Source organism: Chrysemys picta, chromosome 3, assembly GCF_011386835.1.
Source record: "Chrysemys picta bellii isolate R12L10 chromosome 3, ASM1138683v2, whole genome shotgun sequence".
NCBI classification, from domain to species: Eukaryota; Metazoa; Chordata; order Testudines; family Emydidae; genus Chrysemys; species Chrysemys picta.
Genome location: NC_088793.1, coordinates 109992518 through 110015198, shown reverse-complemented (window position 1 = coordinate 110015198; position 22681 = coordinate 109992518). Strand labels below are relative to the sequence as shown.

The window sequence follows — 22681 nt, the reverse complement described above, 5'->3', positions numbered from 1 at the left end:
CCAGCAGGGCCGGCTCCAGGCACCAGCTTGGCAAGCAGGTGCTTGGGGCGGCCACTCTGGAGAGGGGCGACAGGTCCAGCTATTCGGTGGCAATTCGGCGTACGGTCCCTCACTCCCATTCGGAGCGAAGGACCTTCCGCCGAATTGCCGCCACAGATCGCGATCACGGATTTTTTTTTTTTTTTTTTGGGCTGCTTGGGGCGGCCAAAACCCTGGAGCCAGCCCTGGCTCCCAGGCTCATCTTTTGAAACACACCAAGAAATCTGTTATCTACAGCCAGGCACTCGGGTACCACAGAATATACTCCATGGAGAAAGTCCTGGATATACATCATAACACACTTAAAACTGCCTTCATCAAACAAGGACACTCCATCAGACAAGTAGATCGCATCATGAAACAGGCTACTCAAATATCCCAAACTTGCTTCAATACAGAAATTAAACTCCCTCCGACCACAGGCCCCTAGTTGTCACCTACCATCCCACACTGGAACCTATACAGGTATTATAACAATTACAACCCATACTTGACGGGGACCGCACCCCCTCTTCTGGCCTTCAAATAACCCTCAACCTCGCCAAGCTCATCATCAGAAGGAAGCTCCCTCCAGACCAGAACCCACCAATTCAAAGTGGCACCAGACCCTGCCAGAACAACAGATGCAAAAATAGTAGACATATCTTCACAGCTATAATGTTCAACACACCTTTCAAGATTCATGGGTCCTACACATGCCTATCACAAGTTGTGGTGTACCTCATCCAATGCACTAAATGCCCCCAACAACAATGGTGGGGATGAAACAAGATACTAATTATGCTCTCGAATGAACTCACACAGAAAAATGATAAAAGACAAAAACACCACACCCTGGATGGGTGAACACTTGTCACAAAGTGATCACTCCATTTCTGATCTTTCAATACTCATCCTCAAAGGAAACCTGTATACTGCCTTCAAAAGATGAGCTTAAATTCATAACTTTATTAGACACTAAAAATCATGGAGTGAATAGACACACTGGATTTATAGCTTATACAACAATCTATAACCCACCAACCTTTTTTTTTTTTTTTTTTTTTAAAACACCTCTTTCCCCCCTCATCCTATGCTGGAGAGGTATTAATGGGCCACTTCATCTTGAATGGTCCCTTGAAATGTGTCCGAAGAAGTGGGCTGTAGTCCACGAAAGTTTATGCTCTAATAAATTTGTTAGTCTCTAAGGTGCCACAAGTACTCCTGTTCTTCTTTTTGAAATGTGTGTTAACTACTTATGCTAAACAATCTTGTATTTAGCTGTGACACATTGAGTACATTTCCCAAACCTGAAGAAGAGCTCTGTATAAGCTCAAAAACTTCTCTGTCTCACCACCAAAAGTTAGTCCAATAAAAGATATTACCCTCAGCCATCTCGTCTTGCTAAGGGGAGTTCTTTTCAAACATTGCTGTGGTTGAGTTTCATATACAGACTATACAGCACCTTTATCATACTGCACAGCAGATAAAGCTGCTTGAGAGTTTTCTAGACGCATATGATGGTTGCTCACTCGAAAGCAGCAACAGCTTTACAGATTTATTTTTGGACACTTAACACTCAATACAGTATATTCTACCTCTTAGAACCAAGGTAGGAACACAAAGAGACACAGAAGCAAAAGCAACCTCTGTAGAGCAGTTGACACACATGACTTTTGAGAGAGGTCTGTGGCCCTAACTCCACAAACCCTTAAGCATGTATTTAAGTGCTTTCCTGAATCGGGCTTATGTTCTGAACTGTGGAAAAGGCCTTGAAAACTGTTACCTGTCTCAGCAAAATTATTTAAGTATGAATCATATTAAGTAGTATTTCTGCTTGCACATTTTGAGACTGTGACAATCACATGCCCATCCCACCTCCTGGGCCTGTCCAACTTCCTCCTCCTCCTCCTCTCCATTCTCCCAACTCTCTCTTTCCTCACTTCACCTTCCCTACTCCAGCAACCTCATCTTCTCCTTTTTCTCATTCTCTCTTTTCACCCTATCATCCCCACCAAAATTACACAGGATGAATTTGCATACAAACTTTCACCCTGACCTCTTGTTTATATGCTGTACCTCTTTTCCCTATTTTTTTTTAAATGTTTGGGTGTAGAGGAGTGGACTCACCCCTGCTGCGCCTCCTGCTGGTCATCTCGGGAATTAGCTCTTCCAGCGTCCTGGAGCACCCCCTGCAGGCCGGTGATCCGCTTGTCCTCTGGCCCCCGTGTCCCTCCCGGACCCTGGTGCCCTTGTATTTGGGGTGCTGCCCCCTGGCAGTACACCCCTCAGTACTAGGGTCTCCCCTCCCTGGGGAACCCCACCCACTATCCCTACCTTGCCTCAGAATAAGGCCACTGCCAGTCACCAACTAGCCCCCGCTCCCTGAGGCAGACTGCAGTATAGGCCACTCATCATAGGCAAGGTTGGGTTTGAACCTGCTGCCTTGGACTACCCATGGGCTGCCCTCTGCAACCCCCAGTACCCCTTGGCCCCCTACTAGGTCGCAGCCTGGGGCTATCCAGGCTGGAGCTCCCCAGCTCCTCAGCCTGTCCCCAGCCCTGCTCCACTCAGGTACCCTGTCTCTAGCTCCCTGCAGCCAGGCCCTTCTCTCTCTGAATGCAGAGAGAGACTGCTGACCTCTTGGCTCCCAGCCTTCTTATACAGGCCAGCTGGGGCCTGATTGGGGTGTGGCCCAGCTGTGTAGCTTTTCCCTTTGCCCCAGCCCTCTGCCAGGGCTGTTTTAAACCCTTCAGGCAGGAGCGGGGTAACCACCCCGCTACATTGGGCTTTTTAGACAGTAAGCTCTTTGGGGTGGGAGTGGAAACTGTCTTTCTACATGTTTGCATAGCATGTAGCACAACATGATCTTGATCCCAACTGGGACCATGCGGCATCAGTGTAAACACTGTGAAGATTACTTCTAATGTGAAAACCACAAATATTCGTTTCTGTCACATATCAAATTCCTTGCTTCAGGCTAAAACTTTAAGATGTCAGGCAGGAATTTTTCACAGCCCGTATTTAGAGTACTGCATATACCTAGCTAAGTGCACTATGCTTTTTCCCTTGCCTCCCCAACATATATTTGACTAGCACAGCAGGAAAGGATATCTTATTACATGGATCAGTGGTCCCATCTGGTATGGCAAACAATGTGTTTTGTTCTTACATTTGAATTTTCCACATATTTCAAATATTAACAAATACAAAGGTTACCATGTTAGAAGCTGAAGAGGAGGAATTGGAGAACCTCTCCATTCCAGGTGTTAGTGCATCCCTGCGCCTTCACTCGGAGATTTTGACAGCAGTACTCGTACCGGTCGCACATGCGCAGAGCCTGCCCCACGTGCTGAGTGTGCTTTAATAGTACATGTGCACGACCCGGTCTCCTCATTCTCTCTCTACAATAGAGGCTACCCCAACTCCGAAGTAGAGGGGAGGAGAATGGGTAGTGGAGCACCCAAAGGGACACTCATCTCGAAGAACGTCAGTTACTTCACAGGTGAGTAACCTCCTCTTCTTTGAGAGAGATGTCCCTGTGGGTGCTCCACTCCAGGAGACTTAAAAGCAGTGTATCTCAAGGAGTTAGGGACTTTGGATCTGGTAGGAATGTGGCAGATAATACAGCTCTGCCAATCGTGTATCAGTGAGAGAGCCTTGAGTAGATTCATAGATAGATTCATAGATTCTTGAACTGTAAGGGACCTCGAGAGGTCATCGAGTCCAGTCCCCTGCCCTCATGGCAGGTCCAAATACTGTCTAGACCATCCCAGATAGACATTTATTTAACCTACTCTTAAATATCCCCAGAGATGGAGATTCCACAACCTCCCTAGGCAGTTTATTCCAATGTTTAACCATCCTGACAGTTAGGAACTTTTTCCTAATGTCCAACCTAAACCTCCCTTGCTGCAGTTTAAGCCCAGGGTTTCTTGTTCTATCCTTAGGGGCTAAGATGAACAAGTTTTCTCCCTCCTCCTTATGACACCCTCTTAGATACCTGAAAACTGCTATCATGTCCCCTCTCAGTCTTCTCTTTTCCAAACTAAACAAACCCAGTTCTTTCAGCCTTCCTTCATAGGTCATGTTCTCAAAACCTTTAATCATTCTTTTTGCTCTTCTCTGGACCCTCTCCAATTTCTCCACATCTTTCTTGAAATGCGGTGCCCAGAACTGAACACAATACTCCAGTTGCGGCCTAACCAGCACAGAGTAGAGTGGAAGAAAGACTTCTCGTGTCTTGCTCACAACACACCTGTTAATGCATCCCAGAATCATGTTTGCTTTTTTTGCAACAGCATCACACTGTTGACTCATGGTGTGTTCGGAGGTCCAAGTGGCCGCTTTACAGATGTCAGCCAGGGGAACTCGGCGTAGAAAAGCCACAGAGGTAGCTACAGATCTAGTGGAGTGAGTCCTGATGCAGGCTGGAGGAATTGTCTCCTTTAATTGATAGCACAGACAGATACAAGCAGAGATCCAGTTGGAAAGTCTCTGGGTGGAAACAGGCGTCCCCTTGGATCGTTCTGCAATGGAGACAGAGTCTGGAAGAGGTTCTAAAGGGTCTGGTTCTATCCAAATAAAAGGACAAAGCCCTGCATACATCCAATGTATTCATTGTGGATTCAAAGGAGTTTGCATGTGGTTTAGGAAAGACTGTTGGTAGGTGTATAGGTTCGTTGATGTGGAATGACGAATGTACCTTTGGAAGAAATGTGGGGTGTAGTCAGAGGGTAATCTTGTCCTTAAAAAATATTGTGTAGGGTGGGTCCACCATGAGAGCCGCTATTTCTCCTGCATGTCTGGCAGAGGTGATTGCCACTAAGAATGGTGTTTTCATAGAGGTGTAAGAGGGAGCAACTGGCTAGGGGCTCAAAAGGTCATTGTGTTAAATAGGTTAGTATTAAGTGAAGGTCCCACGGAGGAGTAGGAGGTTTAATGTCTGAGTATAAGAATTGGAGCCCTTTAAGAAAGTGCTTGGTGATTGGATGAGCAAAAACAGAAGTACCGTCGATGATGTTGTGAAAAGTTGGAATAGCAGCTAAATAGACTTTGATGGAGCTGAAAGAAAGGCTGGATTGCTTAAGGTCTACTAGGTAATCAAATATGGCCGGAAGAGGCGTGGAAATGGGAAGAATTTGGTTGTTCGAGCACCAATGTGTAAATCGTTTCCACTTTTGGAGATATGTGGTGCAAGTAAATTGTGTTCTGCTATGTAAGAGTACTCTTTGAGCCTGTTCAGAGCATACTAGTTTGCTTTGTGAGAAACATGGAGGAACCAAACTTTGAGGTGAAGCACAGTTAGATTGGGGTGAAGAAATCAGTGATAGGAGGTTTGGAGTGAGAGGCAACAAAATTGGTGGATGAATTGACATTCTGGTGAGGAACGGATACCATGGCTGTCTGGGCCACGACAGGACAATCAAAATTACCGTGGCACAATCTGTTCGTATCTTAGTCAGAACTCTGTGGAAAACCGGTATCGGGGGAAAAGCATACATAAAAAGTGTTGAGCCCATAAGATCAGGAATGCATCTCATAGGGAATGTTTGCCCAACCCCACTCTGTAGCAAAAATCAGGACATTTTTTGTTCTTCGCAGTTGTGAAGATAGCCCCAAATGTGGAATATGTTGTGTATGATCGTGTTGTTTATCTCCCATTCATGATCCCAGGAAAAACGTCTGCTTAGTTCATCCGCGGTGGTATTCAGGGCCCCGGGAAGATAGGTGACTGATATCTGGATGTTGTTTGTGAGGCACCAATTCCAGAGCTTCATGGCTTCTGTGCAAAGCGAGTGAGATCGAGCCCCTCCCTGCCTGCTAACATAGAACATGCATGCGATGTTGTCTGTTATTATCCGAACATGTTGGTTCCGAATGAATGGAAGGAAGTGACGGCAGGTGTTGCGTATGGCTCGCAGTTCTAGGATGTTTATGTGTAGGGAGGTTTCGGTGGCAGACTATAGCCCCTGGGCTGTGTGGTGGGACATGTGTGCTCCCCAGCCCATGAGGGATACATCAGTAGTCATTATGAGTGATGGAGCATCCTGGAGAAAAGGGACTCCTGAGCAGAGGTTGGAGGGAACTGTCCACCATCGGAGGGAGTCTGACTCTGAAGGGTATGGATAGCGGCTTGTTTAGAGCATGTACGTTCGGTCTGTAAACGAGGCCAACCAAGCTTGGAAGCACCTCATGTATAGGCATGCATTTTTGACCACGAAAGTACACGAGGTCATGTGGCCTAATAGTTGCAGGCAGTCTCGTGCAATAACCTGGGGACTGTTACAAAGTTTTGTAACCAGGAGTTTTATGGTGTTGAAACGATCAAGCGGGAGAGATGCTATTCCCGTTTGGGAATCGAGATGTGCTCCTATGAACTCCAGTAATTGGGTAGGAGATAAGGTGGATTTGTTTTTGTTTATTTGTAGGCCAAGGGAAAGGAAGCAAGCGATGGTAAGCTGCGTGGATCAAAGAGCTTCATCGAGCATTGAGGCTTTGATGAGACAATGGTCAAGGTAAGGAAATATTATAACCCCCCATTTCCTGAGGTGGACAATGACAACCGCTAGGAGTTTGGAGAAAACTCAGGGGGTGGAAAATAGGCTGAAGGGCAACACTTTGTATTGAAAATGTGTCAAACCAAGGGTAAAACGAAGAAAACATCTGTGGGCTGAGTGAATAGTCACATGAAAATAGGCACCCTGTAGGTCGAGAGCTGAAAACCAATCACCCAGCTCCAGCGCTGGGATTATGATGGTGAGGGTAACCATTTTGAACTTTTGCTTTTTGATAAATTAGTTTAGCCACCTGAAGTCGAGGATCAGTCGCCATCCCCTGGTTTTCTTTTCTGTTAAGAAGTAATGGGAATAGAAACCTTTCCCTCTGTATTGTTTGGGCATGACTTCCACTGCCCCCAATTGAAGGAGATGATGTACTTCTTGGAGGAGTGGTTGCTTGTGAGAGAAACGCGGAGGGTGGGTGGTTGCTTGTGAGAGAAACGCGGAGGGTGGGTGGGTGGGAGGCAGGAAAGGGATAGAATAGCCAATTGTGACAACCTCTAAAGTCCCTTTGTCAGTGGTAATATTTCACCATTGATGGGAAAATGGGCATAGGCAGTGACCAAAAATAGGGGGAAGCGGTGTAAGCGCTGAAGTGGGAATATTGTTTTCTGTACCCTCGACCAAGGCTTCAAATTTGTTTATTGGTCGGAGGAAGTTGAGACGCTGCCGAGGAGTTGGAACGGTGGCATTGGTATCTGGGTCTCTGGCATTGCTGCTGTTGCTCTTGCTTGTGAGATCTGTGGAATTGCAGGGTGTATGTGGGGTAGCGTGATCGCTGGTAAGGCTGGTATCTATTTTGTCGCCTGCTGGTCGTAGGGGTTTGAATTCTCAGAGACCGGAGAGTTGCCCTGGAGTCTTTCATGGAGTAGAGTATGTCATTCGTAGTGGAGGCGAATAGTTTCTCACCGTCGAAGGGGAGATCCTCAATGGTACTCTGGACCTCCTGGGGAAAGGAAGAGGACGAGAGCCATAAACCTCGGCGCATCACAACTGCTGTGACAGTGGACCGTGTCACAGTATTGGCCGCATCAAGGGCAGCTTGAAGAGCAGTGCGGGAGATGATTTGTCCCTCGGAAACTTTGGCTGTAAATTGTCGTTTCTACTCTTCTGGAATGTGATCAATAAAGTCCATGAATTTATTGTAATTTTGGGGGTCATATTTTGCTAGAACGGCCATATAATTAGCAATGTGAAATTGCAACATGGAAGAAGCGTATACCTTACATCTGAGCAGATCTAATCGCTTATTGTCCTTGTCGGAAGGGCTGGAGCGGGGAAACTGGTGTTCGTTCTTTGGTTGACTGCGTCTACCACCAGCAAGTTTGGCACTGGGTGAGTGAAAAGGAATTCTGAGCCCTTGGAAGGAATAAAGTACTTCCGGTCCGCTCACTTACAGGTCGGCAGGCTTGCAGACGGAGTTTGTCAGATGGCCTTGGCAGGTTCTAGAAGGGCTGCGTTGATAGGTAATGCAATTCTAGAAGAAGAGGGCTGCAGGATGTTGGTTAGCTCATGCTGCTGTTCAGGGACTTCCTCCAGGTCAATTCGTAGCTCATTGGCAACTCTTTTAAAGAGGTCCTGAAATTTTGAGAAGTCGTTCAAAGACATCGGGGTAGGAGGAAGCAATGCTTCATCAGGCAGAACAACTGGTTCTACTGGGTTAGAGGCAGGCCATGATTACTCTTGCGGTTGTGACAGGGCTGCCTGGTGTTTGGAGCCAGTAGCAGGGTCGGCAGCTGGCGGTACTGAGCAGGTCTCACACCTGGCTGCAGTGGTATAATGTGTGTGGTCCTGAGTATAAGGAGCTCATGGAGCCCAATATTGCCACTGTGGTGGGCATGGGTGGTGTCATCCAGGGGTTCATGCACCATGGGGCAGGACCCTCGGACGAGGTAGCTTTTCTATGACCTCTTGATTGGAGTCTGTGTATGGGAGATCTGCTAAGGTGAAAATTCTCCCTGCAGCCCAGATTCCTCATCACTGGAGGAAAGCTGTGCGGACCCTGTCTGTGTCCGGAGAGAAGTAGGTGTTAAGTAGGGGTGACTGCAAGATAGGTGACACCAGCAGGTCCCTTGACTGTGTGAACTGCGGTACCGCAGTGCTTCTGTGAGGCGAGGGCTGCATGAGAGGAATTTGTTGTTAAGAGGGGTTCCTCTGCACCAGTGTCCTGAGCCTTCTGTCACTGCTGGCTAGTTAAAGGCTGACGGTGCTGGGACAGCGAGAGGAGCCTGCGGGGAGTCAGGCAGGCTAGTATGCGTTGGCACCACTTCCATTGCGGCGCCGAACAGTTCCGTGTGAGAGACAGGCAACTGAAAATCTGAAGCCTTGGCACCAGAGGTTGGTGCGACCGCTACGAGAACTGCTGTCAAAACCTCCGAGCGAAGGTGCAGGAACACACCAACACTTGGAGTGGAGCACCCACAGGGACATCTCTCGAAGAAGAATGCAGAGCTCCTTGTCCTCATTACAGTGTAAGGTAAAAAGTCTTTCCTTGAAACTAGGCAAACTTAACACAAGTTGGCTTATGTCAGACCTGGAACACAGTAGAGAGAAAACCAAGAACTGAGGTATGTGAAAATATGATAGAAGAAAATGAGACTGTAACCAAGCACAGATTTTAAAACAAGATTGTTTTTTAGAGCAAAAATTAGAAATTCAGGAGAAGAAAATCCATATCCAAAATGTTCCAATTTTAGGGATCCCTGGTGAAGAGGAAGGAACTTTTCTTACATTATGTAGTTGCAAATTAATCCTGCAACTGCTAAGACTTAACGATATGGATGGCTAAAGGAAGGCATCTTAAACCAGATCCTCCAGGGCACTAAGATGCTAACTACCACTGATTTCAATGAAAGTTAGATGCCTAAAATACCGTTGAGGATCTGAATTCCTGTTACTAGTATGGGGTGACCGCAAATAAAACAATGCAATGTTAGGATGAGCTTGACTATACCAAGGACTTATGATTAAACATCAGAGTATGCCCAGCAAGAAATAGAGCTGATGTCAATTGCTCTAAGTACTGGTGTGACGGCTGTTACCTTGGCTGACATCCTGAGCACAGAACAGGGGACTTCCAAGTTCCAGAGCTAAAAACATGCTACAGCTTGAGATAATAAACCAAGACACTTTAGCTGGGGTTGTAACAGACTCAAGCCCTCAGAGGACTGGGCACAGAGGGGGGACCTGTAACACACACAGCAGCACTTAATAAAAGTATCAGGCCAGATCTTGGGAACTGTGACTCCTGAGGTTTCATTGAATGTTTTATTGTGTTAGAAGTTATATCACACCAAAGGAGGAACAATTACTTCCTTCAGTTCCTCTCAATTTGCAAATGGATCTTATAGGAAAATTCTGCCAATTTAAGCAAAAGTTGAAGTTTTTTTAATTGCCATGGGGGCTGCAGAGAAAACATCTAAATCAGGTGATGGTGCTTTCCCACATGATGGGCACTGCAAATTGCTTGTATATCGGAGGAGGAGGGAGAAAAAAGGGTTTGGCACAGATTATAGATAAATGTGAAAGATATGCTAATACAAGGATGTTAATTATGAGCTGGGATATTTTACTCTTATGAAACTGACAAAGCTCAGATGAATTTGGGGACTATACAATTCCTTAATGACTTCTATGTGAAACATAAAATGGCCATAGAGGCAGACTCCATTGCAGAAAGTTGATTTAGTGTTGACCCAAGCCACATCGATATATGAAGAACCAATCAAAGAGTTGAAATGTAGGCTCAGATTTCAAGTGACTTGACAGAGAAAGAAAAGCTAGTCTATATGGCATCATTTCAAAAAGATTGAAACTAGATGTAAAAAGAAACAATGAGTAATTAAAATAAAAACGGAAGGTTAAAAGATGTTATTGATTAGATGAGGTCACATAAGCCAAGAAGTTGGCTGAATATGCCAAAATACAACTTCCCCTCCCCCCCCAAACAATGTCATACAGCTAAAGCCAAGAGCATCTACATGACTGGAGAACAGCACAGAAATATCACATCTCTCTCTGTAGGTTCAGTGTCTGCAGCACAAACTGCTTCACTTTGGCAAATATAGCTACTCGTTAGTGTCAGAGTTCTGGCCTGTAAATTGGATAGTGCAGTATAATCCAATGGTATCACAAGGAAAATATAAAAATGATAGTTAAGGAAAGGTACTGAAATATAAAGTAAACCTTGTTTCATATCTGGGATATAAAATACCAGCAGAAGGACAAGTTATTATTATAACTTGTTTAAAGGTTAGTAAACAGACCTCATTTGTTGAGCACTGGAAAGGAAACCCACCTCCATATGGAATACCCTGGAGAATATTAATGGCAACAGTCATAGAATTAATAGATGCACCCATTCAACAGCAGAAAGGAAAGAAACAGGAGGTAAAATAAAGATTCAATAGTTTAAACATTTTGAAATATTTACATTTTAATATTTAATATAAGTGGTTAAAATGCGGGGAATGAAGCCATTTGAAAGTCATTACTGCAATGCTGGCTTCAGTTTTCTGAGTTTAAATGTTGATTTTCTTTTAAAATGTTTTGAGGTTTGGTATGTAAAACATGCAATTGTGAACACAAAATGCATAATTGCACATGCAATTTCTGCTGGTTTACTTTGCAGTTCTGTGCACAGTTACTTATTTTGTATATGCAACATGTTTTTCTGAATCACAGATATAATTTTCAAAATATAGGTCTCAGTCAGCCAATTAACTGCTAGGGAAGATGAGAGAGAAAAAATGAGAATGTAAAGAGAAAACTAATTACAGAATATGGAAAAAACTAGAACTGACTTAACAACAAAACTGTGATATAACAGGAATATCAGCTTTCCTCAGAGTAGTTTCATTTATACATCTGCAATATCTGGCATGCTAATTTACCTGCCCAATCCTACCATTCAAGTTTACAAAATTAATGAACTGAAATGTAATGGCTATACCGGATTATAATGAACCACTAATGCTACTCAATATCGTTTGAATTCTGCTAATAGATATGTGCAACATGCAAGAGAATGTTATACTAATAAGCCCACCTACTGCAGTAATGGAAAACAACCAAATAACTTCTCTAATGCTTTCTCACTCTGAGGATTCTCCATAGGGTTCATGCACCAATATAAGAAATGAATGAAAGAAGGTCAGATTCAAACCTGAATTTTGTTCTTTGGGCTGTATATTCAAGGTATAGATGTTTGAACAGTTATACTTAAGATGCAAATCAAATCACTATATCCTTTATTTTTGGTTAGTTGAGAGTTCACATATCAAATAAAAAAGCAAACTAAAAAACAAAAACACCAAAAATGATACTACCATCCTCATACCAGGAAAATAAGAGGTTACTCACCTTGTGAAAAAACTGGTTTTTTTAGATGTATTTTCCCCTATGGGTACTCCCCTTCAGGTGTACATATGCCTCTTGAGCACTTGATGGGAGACTTTCCATTAGCAGTGTCCATTTGGCCCACACATGCGCCCTATAACTCCTCATGCTGGACACCGAAATTATATAGGGATGCATAGGCAAACTGCTCTCAGTTCCTTCTCCACCCGAACATCCCATAGAGAATTGTCCAAAGCACGGGGGAAGAAGGGTGGGTAATGGAGTACCCATCCAGGCACACATCTAAAAAAAGCCTGCAGTTTCTGCATGAGATGCGTAACCTCTTTTTTGAGTAGTGTCCCTATGGGTGCTCCACTTCATGTGGCTTCCGAGCAGTATCCGTGGGAGGAGGGAACTTCATAATTGAGTCTAGAACTGAAGATAAGTGCTTGGTACTGCAGTACTATCAGACCTGGCAGCATGGATCAATGCACAATGTTTAGAAAATGCATGCATTGATGTCCATATAGCAGCCCTACATATCTCAGATACTACCATGTTCTTGAGTAATGCTGCAAATGTTACTTGTGAACAAGTACAATGTGCTATTGCCCTTTGGGTGGATGAACACTGGCTGCATCATAACAAGTGTAATACACCCAGATATCCATCTCAACAGTCTCTGAGCAGAGATTGCAGCCCCTCTGGAGCTATCTGCGAAGGAGATAAAAAATTTAGGTGAACTTTCAAAATTGTTTTGTTCTAAGTACAAAGCAAATGCCCTTCTAACATCCACGATATGAAAACAGGTCTCCTGCAGACAGTTATGTGGTTTTGGAAAAAACACTGGTAGATGAATAGATTGGTTAAGAGGAAACTCCAATAGTCCCTTAGGTAAGAATTTAGGGTGCAGGCGTAAAGAGAATTTGTTGTTGAAGAACAGTGTAAAGGGGGTGGGATCTGCCATCAAGGCTCCAAACTCCCCAACCCTACAGGCTGATGTGATGGCTTCTAAAAAGGCCATCTTAATAGATAAACGGAGCAGAGAGCAGGTTGCCATTGGTTCGAATGGAGCTCTCATTAGGTATTTTAATAGCAGGTTGGGGTCTCTAATCTGGGGAAAGAGAGTCCCCAAACACTTAATAAACCAAGATGACATTGGGTGAGCAAATATGGAGAACTCCTTACTAGGGAATGAAAGGCTGATATTGTGGCCAAATGGACCTTAATTGAACTGACAACCTTATTTCTTTAGAGCCAACAGGTAATCCAGGATGACAGAGTGGCACAGATTCAGGCAGACACCACCGATGGAAGAATCTTTTCATTTCTGCAGGTAAATAATATGGGTTGACTCCTTTCTGCTATTCAGACCAGTAGGATCCTAATCCTGTGAACCATGGAGGAACCACAACCTAAGGTGGAGAACCTGTAAGTGGGGGTGAAGCACATGACCCGCATCCTGGGAGAGAAGATAAGGAGTGGTCAGAAGTTTGAACAGCAGTTGAACGCACAGATGAAGCAGGTAAGGGTACCCAAGCATGTACCAAGGGTACCAGCCAGATTGGCACTATAAGGATAACTTTGGTCTTGTCCTCTCTGAATTTATCTCCCTTAGCATTAGCGGTGTTGCGGGAAATGTATAAAACAGACCCTTCTTCCAAGATAGACGTCTCCCAAAGAGTGGTGTCCCAGACCCTCCTGAGAAGAACAGAGGGCACTTCTTGTTCTTGGAAGTATCCCTCTCTGAAATATACTGTGGAGAATTTGAAAGTCTAGCTTCCATTTATAGTCCTGCAAGAAGCCACTGCTGAGAATATCGGCTGTGGTGTTCCGACTACCTGAATTTGGATCTGATGAGCTAACGCACTAGTTTTTTTTTTTAAATGGAGATATCCTATCTCCTAGAACTGGAAGAGACCTTGAAAGGTCATCGAGTCCAGCCCCCTGCCTTCACTAGCAGGACCAAGTACTGATTTTGCCCCAGATCCCTAAGTGGCCTCCTCAAGGATTGAACACTCAACCCTGGGTTTAGCAGGCCAATGCTCAAACTGATACAGAACATGCAGGATATATTGTCTGTCATGACCCAGACTGATTTCCACTGATGAGAGGTAGGAAATGAAAGCAGATGTTCCTGACTTCCCTGAGTTCTAACAGATTGATGTGGAAACTCTTTTCCTGAGGTATCCATCTGTCCTGAGTCATGAGGTCATTGAGGTGAGCGCCCCATCCCAACAGGGATGTGTTTGTTCTCAGTTACTTATGGAGCAGAGTGACAGAAAGAAATGCCTTCACAGACACTGAGTTGATTTTTCCACCAGTCTGGGGAGTTCCTCACTCGGAGAGGCGCTGTCATAGGCCTGTTCATGGAGCCTCTGTTTGTAGAATAGGTTGTTCTGAGCCAACCCAGGAAACAGCAGTTGAAGGTGTATATACCTTGCCCCCACCAGGGATTGTAAAGTAGCCTTAGAGTCCTTTAGTGTGTACAAGAACCCATTGGTGGTCTCCAGGAAAAGCTTATGACCACTGAAGGGGGGTCCTCAACAGTGTTCTAGTCTTCTTTCAAAAACCTTGAGAGTTGGAGTCATGACACCTTGCGCGTAACTACAGCGGTGGAGATGGACTTGGCAGCAGCAGCAGCATCCAAGGATGCTTGAAGAGTGGCTCTGGCCAATAACTGGCTCTCTGAAATGATGGACTGGATAACCCTAAACAAACTATTGTAGAAACTGTAAACAAGATAGCTAAGGCATGCTCAAGGTGAACAGGTTAAGGTTCTGTCTCACGCCAAGGTGGTTGAGAAGGGCAGTTCACCTGTGCATCAGTATATAGCCTTGGCATTCAGCACAAAGGCACAGAGCACATGCATGGGCTGAACAGACACTGCTAACAAAATCTCTGATCAAGGGCTCAAGAGGCACATGCACACCTGAAGTGGAGCACCTACAGGGACACTATGCGAAGAATTACCAGTTACTTTAGTTAAGTTTCACAGAAAACACTTCTTAGAAACAGTCTGAATTGAGAATACCATGACTACTTACATCAGCAAGAAGATGCACAGTTGTGGAAATTAATGGTTGTTAGCTACTGCAAGGGGACTTTTCACATTGCTTTTTGGGGGTGTCATAAAAAATAAGCTATTTTGTTTTCATTTCTCAACAATGATCTAATTAAAAAATCCAAATAAATATGATTAATTCAGGGGAACGGCTGGCATATTTTCAAACCAGATTTTGATAAAGTAGGCCAACTACTGGGCCTGGACAAATTTATCATGTACTTTGAAAAATACTGAAGTTTATTATGAGTACACAAATGTTTATAATGCAGTAGTAGCAAAGTGTATCAATCTAATCTAACAACGCCTCTTCCATGCAAATGCTGTATGTATATTTTAGGTTTCTTCAATACAGTACATTTGTTTTACAAAAGAGAAATCTATCTATATTAGAGCTATATATTGCCACCCTCTATCTGAGCGCCTTCCATGTAAAATCAATAGCAAGACAAAGTCCCTTAGTGGATTTCATGGAGAAATGCAGCAACACAAGCCATGGTAGAGTCTATACCAAAAAGAGGCAGCCTATTTAGGTGTTAAAGACTGTGAAAGAAAAACTAGACTAATGCAAAAATAATCTACTGGAAACAGTTAGTAAATCAGCACTCACAGGTATACAATACTCCACCATTGGGTAATTTAATTTATGGCCCTTAGCTGTACGGCCAGAAAAGAAACAGCTCTGGCAGACATCATAGTTGAAATGTTTCAGGCTCCGGTACCTGTGGAAACATTAAGCAGAGTGATTAAGTCATTTACCAGAGCTTCCTAAATGTAAGTTCTATTATTTGCTTGCTATTAAATCTCACAAGGTAAATTAGCTTACTTTCGCTCTCTCTTGTGTTCTTAAAAAAGTGGAGAGGAAGTTGCTCTTTGAAATGGTGACAGCTCATTTGACTCAGATGCTCTGCAGCAACAGCAATGCAAGGGGGACACTGAGTTTGTGAAGCTAAGCTTAAAAACCACCGTGTTTGTCTTTATATATTAAATTGTGGGAGCATGGATCATCTGCCTGACGTGGTTAAGGCACATCGGTTTCATAGCCAGCAGCAGACCAGGGAGTGATGCTGCCAGCATCACATCCAACTGCCTTTGATTGCCCTAACCTGATAGATCAGGTACCCATTGTGCAGCTGGATGAACTGGAGGTGGCCTTTCTGTGTGAGATCAAGCAAGCCTTGAATCCACGATCTTCAGGACCGTAGTCAAGCGCCTACCACTGAGCCACTGCATCTCCAGAACAGTGCCTGATCTAAGCAGCATGTTTCAGCATCTGCTGCAGGATGTAGCCCCATGTCTGTGTATCTGTGACACTTCGGAACAGAAAACCTTGCAGAGCATGAATTCATATGCAGGGAGTAGAGGTTGGCTCGGGAGGTATAATGTGAAAAAACAGAGTTTATAATTCTACCATTTAAATCCACTTTTAAAACTCTTTGTTGCTTTGTTTCTTTTAGTAACAACACATGTTTACAAAAAATATGCCCCAGCAACCCTTCTGCGAACATCCACAATTTACCCCCTTCCTTGGCATAGTAGAGATCTTCATCTATGTAGCAGCATAGCATAAAAACAACAGTTAGTAGAGACAGAAAAAGACAGCAGTATCGCAGGGTTGATTTAGGATCTGTGTAAAGCCCCGTGCAAGGGCTGATGTGTAAACTGCACCACTCTAGAATACAGGAAGACACCTCTGACCCACAATTTCTCCCCCGCTGTCTCCTTTCTTAAGGGGATCATATTTGCTATTGACCTAAACTAGCAGCAAATTGCAAAGCCCCCTTCACCTGATACCAACTCAGCTGCACTGCCCAGAAAATGTGGCGGTGAAACTAAGGGTGCACAGCATGCACTCACTCCTGCATGCCTAGACCCAAGATCCAGGTAGCCCACATAGGAGTGTAAGGGGGTTCTTACCCTTCCACCTCTGTGCAGGTGTGCAGCCTGGCTCAGATCTAGCCCCAGTTAGAGAAAGCAAATAAAAACAACCCCCCTAAAATAGGTTGCATGTTTCTAAACTGCACTTGCACATATGACCTGGTATGTCTTGATTTCAGCTATCAGAACCCAGCAGTCAGGGGCTGCTTATGAGTGAGCCAATTCAGGCTTGCTTTGGTCTAAAGAAGCCATGATGTTTTGTCGGAGGGATTTATCATTGTTTTCTTTTTTACTTCTATCTCAATTCTCGGAAGACTTCCAGCCCCACAATTTGCCAGAAGTTAAGCCTGTAGCAGCAAAAGTTGCCTGATCTTTTGGCCCAGGTTCCAAGAAATTAAAGGGAGCAGTGGAGCTCGTATCTGTGCTGTTCTGATTTTAGGATAGTGACTTCCAGTAGCTAAGCAGATTTAACTAAAAATGTCAAGTTACTGTGTACCAACACATGAGAGAAAAACAGAATTATCCTCTAAGAAACTTTATGCAGTAGAAACTAGAATGACTGACAGTGTTCAGTGACACCTGGGTGCTGATGCTGATCAATGATAAAAAGGTGTTATAAACAAGCTGCCTCGAGTGGCTTCTGCAATAGCTCAGAGACCTAGATGGAATGGAGAATGAAAATTTCTAGTTAAAAAAAAAAAAGCTTAGCTAACTTTTCCCTGGAGTTTATTTATTTCTTAATTAATTAGAGTTTTATGAGTTTATGATGGGGTTGCTTGTGGGGTAGGGCTCAACAGCACTAGAGCTCACCTTCTGGTTTACATCTTATGCTCCTGAAAGCTCATGCTTCAGGGCTTTACCCAAACACCTACATGGGTCAGGAAGGGATTCTCCCCTTACATCCCATGTATTCTGGTGGGGAAAGGTTTTGCTCTCCTTCCTCTGAAGCATGGCTGGAGATGGAACATGGGATGGGAGTGGCCAGGGCTCTGAGGAGGCACCGAGCATCCTCTCTCTCAGATGCTTGGCTAGCTGTTTCTTGCTCACATGCTCAAGGTCTGTCTGATCACCATATGAGGGTTTGGGAAGGAATTTTCTCCCAGGTCAGATTGGCAGGGACCTTGGGGATTTTTTTGTTTTATGCCTTCTTCTGCAGTGTGAGTGTGCAGGTCACTTGCCAAGATTATCTGGGTGCATTGCACTTAATCATTCCCCTGCCATTGCAAGGGGCTCAGGCATTGGTGCACCTCAGTCCCTCCTATTCTTTTCCGGTGGCACATTACAGCCTAGTCTCCTTTGGCCCGTAATACTTACATCTAATTTCAGTTGCTGGGTTTAGTGCGCAGGTGGTGTTGGTGGCCTGTGATATACAGGAGTCAGACTAGGAGATCTGGTGGTTCCTTCTGGCCTTAAACTCTATGACTCTGATTCCGCTCCCATGCGTTTGTCCAGGTCTTTGGGAGGGAGGGGCTCTTGCCCCTCTAAGGAGTCTGAGCTACCTCCCTAATATGAGGTGTGATATGGGGCCTTGCTTTGCACCGCTGGGGGTGTCTGGAACACCTAACACAATGACTGCCCCTGGAATGTGTACAAATAATGCCCACTGGCTACCACCAGATTCAGGTGAACAGAGGGAAGGCGACGTAGGCAACCTTTGCTTTTTTATTATTAGCATTAGAATGGACTCCTATGGGGAGCGTGAAGGGGCTGTAAAAGAAGGTGACTGTCTCTACATTTCAGAAACTGTCAGGTTGGCAGAATAAAGGTATGTGTGGTAATGGAGCATACTGGGGCACTGCTGAAAGTGGGCGAGTGGAATTTCCTGGTTTTCAGGCATTTGAATTTTGCTCAACTCAACGTTCACCAAGTGACCTTAATGCTGTATTAATGTAGGTTTTTTTTGCCTTTGAACAGTATATACCTTTGTAACAACTAACAGCTCAGAAAGACTAAAAGGCACTTGCCCTCAGCAAGATCAATGAAGTTCAATAAATTTAGGGTTAATAGGCCAAGCCAGGGATTTTTTCAGAAAGTCAACAACAAGAAATTTTAAAAGAACACCTCCTTATGCATCCTGGCCACAAAATTTAAAAGCCTCTATTCTGATTTTTTCCAAACTTCCTAAGGGAAAAAATAAAGGTATGCTGGGATGAGATGTGATGTGAAACTTATGAGGAATTGGTTTCTATTTTGGGAAAGTTGTGGGGTGGTGCTGAAAACTGGGCTCATAAAGGGAATTTCAAACTTCAACTATTGAGCCACTACCTCATTTCAATCATTTCGATCTCAGAGTAGTGTAAGTATAGTCATAGTATATATATCTATAGTATAGTATAGTCATAGTATAACTTTTCCTAAAGCTGGACAGTTCTAAAACATGTCAGATTTGAATCTGCAACTGAGTGATTGCTTTAGTCACCTTACAGAGATTTTAATCCTGCTTGTTTTGGCAATATTTAATGGAGAGAAAACCTACGTGTTTTTTGTTTTGTGATGCAAAAGAATGTGTGTGTGTATAATTTATAGATTTACTTTTAAGGTACACTGATGCAGCTGTTTATACGATTTATGCAGGACCTCACATAAAAGATGGCCAGTTAAATCACTCTTTGCCATGATGTTATATAAACCTCTGGCTGTGTTGCATAAAAATAGCTATTTTCCTGCCATCTTCCTGCTCTCAGCTTGTCTGTCTTTCTTTTCCATCTCTGTTTTTTTTCTGTGCTTTTCCCTTAGAGGGAGTTGAGTAAGATTCCTGCGTTTGGGCCCTTTATTGTTGCCCTTAAAAGGATAGAGGGAGGGGCAAAAAGAGGAGATTCTTTATAGTTCAAATGAGCACAAGAATCACCTGTCCCACCAGGCCTTCTCTCAGAATAGGCTGAATTGTCTTGAAGGGGACATGAGGGAGAGTTGTAAGAGGCAGAACCTGCCTTCTGTAGCTCTTAATGTCACAGGTTACCTTCATGCGCACAGCAAGATTAAGAGGAAGTGATATGAAGATCCTAAACTTTGCTCTGCTCTAGTATGCTTTTATATGGGATCAGCATATATGTATTCATTAATTAGTTGTAACAGAGGTTTCAAGTGTGGTCACCAGCCTACACAAATCATATTTTTGGGACTAAGTTAGAGAATGTTCACTGTCTTTTTCTTTTAAAATTTCCCAGGCTTCTTTTGGACAGACGTGGGAAGAGAGACCCAAGTTAGATTGTGTTTAGTGCTTTTGGAGAGAGATTGTACAGAAGACTCATCACAGCAATGTATTAATGCTAGAGCCAAAATGAAGAGAGATTGCAGCTTTAGGGTATTTTAATATTGGCTAGTGTCCATTACTTTGGCATGATTTGCTGGAGAGCATAATGCCAGGCTCAGTGTAAAGTATAAACATGAATAAATATATATATAAAACTTTCCTGCTGCTCAGTTCTATTTCTGATGTCTACAGAGCACATAAGCTTATTTATACTTCATTCACTGCCTATTTGCCTCCACTGATGCAAAGACACCTCTGTGATAGCATTTCTGGTACACCGGTCAATCACAGAGCCCTTTAGAGTCTATCAGCACCATTTGCAGAAGGTAGGGAAAAAAACTAGCTCTGGAGACATAGCAATGAAATCTAGATTCTGAGCAGCTGAGGAGAGCAAGAGGAACTCAATAGCCAGAAGGGAGGCCAGTGGCAAAACAAAGACGGGCAAGTAAATTGGCCAGAAGATATGATCTATTATATTATTAAGAAAACCCATATCTAGGGCCCTACCAAATTCATGGTCCATTATGGTAAATTCCACGTTTTCAGATACTTAAATATGAAATTTCACGGTGTTGTAACCATGGGGGTCCCAACCCAAAAGGAGATGGGGGGAGGGGGTGTCACAAACCTGTTGTAAGGGGGTCATGAGATTGCCACCCTCACTTCTGTGCTACTTTCAGAGCTGGACAGAGTGGGGATGAGGGGATGCAGAGCTATCGGTAGCCAGGAGAGAGACCCAAGAGCAGCCCTGCAGGGAAAGAGCAAGTCCTGTCCTGCCCCAGCCCTGTCAGACCAGCAGCTAGGAGCCCCTTTCCTGGGGCGCCCCCAGAAGCACAGGGAAGATCGGATCCAACTCCACACACCTCCTCCAGCTGCAGGAAACTCTGGGGCTGCTTCCCAGGCCCAGAGCGTCCTGCAGCAGGTGGAGGCACCCGGAGGTAGGTCTAGTCTCCCCCACCCTCTCGAGCGGCTGTGCAGGGGGATGTCCCTCCCCGGCCCAGCCAGAGCTAGGAGCTCCCTTTGCTGGGGTGCTCTTAGGAACAAGGGGAGATCGGATTTCATGGGGAAGGGCTTATTTCATGGTCCTTTCATGGCCATGAAATTGGTAGGGCTCTATCCATAAAACTCTGTACCAATTCCACTCTTCTTACCTAAAGCCAACAATTGGACATTCCTTGCAGATGTTGCACTTGGCCTGGTGTTTTGCTGTTTCTGCAGCTGCCACTCGGTGCAGAACTGGTAGCCATACCATAGACTGCGGCTCCAAACGCATCCAGTCTATAAACTGATTTACGCTAATTTCCGGCTTATTGTGATTCTGGTGAAGGAAAAACCAAAACATAACAATAAAACACTTAACATACAAGATTCTTTTCCCCCATCACTCTATTTTAAAACCAAAAATCAACCCAGCTGTAGGCACTGCACAAAAAAACCAACAATATAATTATAAATATGAGATGTAAGACACAGTCTTCCTTAAATTTCAAGTAAAGACAAATTAATAAGGTGAGCCTGTAAAAAAGGAGGAAGAAAGCCGAGAAGGTAATAAATACGAAGCTCCCAGTAATCCATGCTAAAAATTATCTATGGGTATGTCTACACTACGAAATTAGGTCGATTTAATAGAAGTCGATTTTTTAGAAATCGATTTGATAAGGTCGATTGTGTGTGTCCCCACTAAGCGCATTAAGTCGATGGTGTGCGTCCACAGTACCGAGGCTAGCGTCGACTTTCAGAGCGTTGCACTGTGGTAGCTATCCCACAGTTTCCGCAGTCTCCACCGCCCACTGGAATTCTGGATTGAGCTCCCAATGCCTGATGGGGCAAAAACATTGTCGCGGGTGGTTCTGGGTACATGTCGTCAGGCCCCCCTCCCTCTGTGAAAGCAACGGCAAAAAATCGTTTCTTGCCTTTTTTCCTGGGTTACCCGTGCAGACGACATACCACGGCAAGCATGGAGCCCACTCAGCTCACTGTCACCATATGTCTCCTGGGTGCTGCTGGCAGACGCGGTACTGCAGTGCTACACAGCAGCATCCCCTTGCCTTGCGGTCGGCAGACAGTGCAATACGACTGCTAACCGCCGTTGTCGTCCTGTGGGTGCTCCTGGCCGACCTTGGTTAGGTTGGTCGGGGGGCGCCTGGGCAGACATGAGTGCTCCTGGCCGGCCTTGGTGAGGTCGGTCGGGGGTGCCTGAACAAAAATGGGAATGACTCCAGGTCATTCTCTTCTTTAAGTTTTGTCTAATGGAGATTCAGTCCTGCCTGGAATATCATGCCAGCTGGAGGCTTGTGCCTTGCGCGGTCGCACCTACCCCTTGCTCCCATGGCTCATGAAGCCTGGACAGTAATAAGGAGCAGTTCAACTATAGCCTGAGCAAGTGCATAATGGTGGTAGAATGTGCCTTTGGACATTTAAAAGCTCGCTGGCGCAGTTTACTGACTCAGTTAGACCTCAGCTAAACCAATATTCCCATCATTATTACCGCTTGCTGTGTGCTCCACAATATCTGTGAGAGTAAAGGGGAGACGTTGAGGCAAGTTGCCTGGCCACTGATTATGTGCAGCC

The 22681-nt window shown here is 44.5% G+C and overlaps 1 protein-coding gene across 10 annotated transcripts in view; it reads right to left on the bottom strand.

The window, feature by feature from the left end:
• The window catches only part of UTRN (utrophin), a 568432-nt gene that overhangs the window by 47176 nt on the left and 498575 nt on the right, over positions 1-22681 (bottom strand). For all 10 annotated transcript variants that reach the window (XM_065588781.1, XM_042848216.2, XM_065588777.1 and 7 more), the window contains 2 exons: positions 21262-21428; positions 15590-15701 (listed from right to left, as the gene is read on the bottom strand). In XM_065588781.1, coding sequence (XP_065444853.1) covers positions 15590-15701; positions 21262-21428 — 279 coding nt within the window. The remainder of the gene's footprint in view (positions 1-15589; positions 15702-21261; positions 21429-22681) is intronic.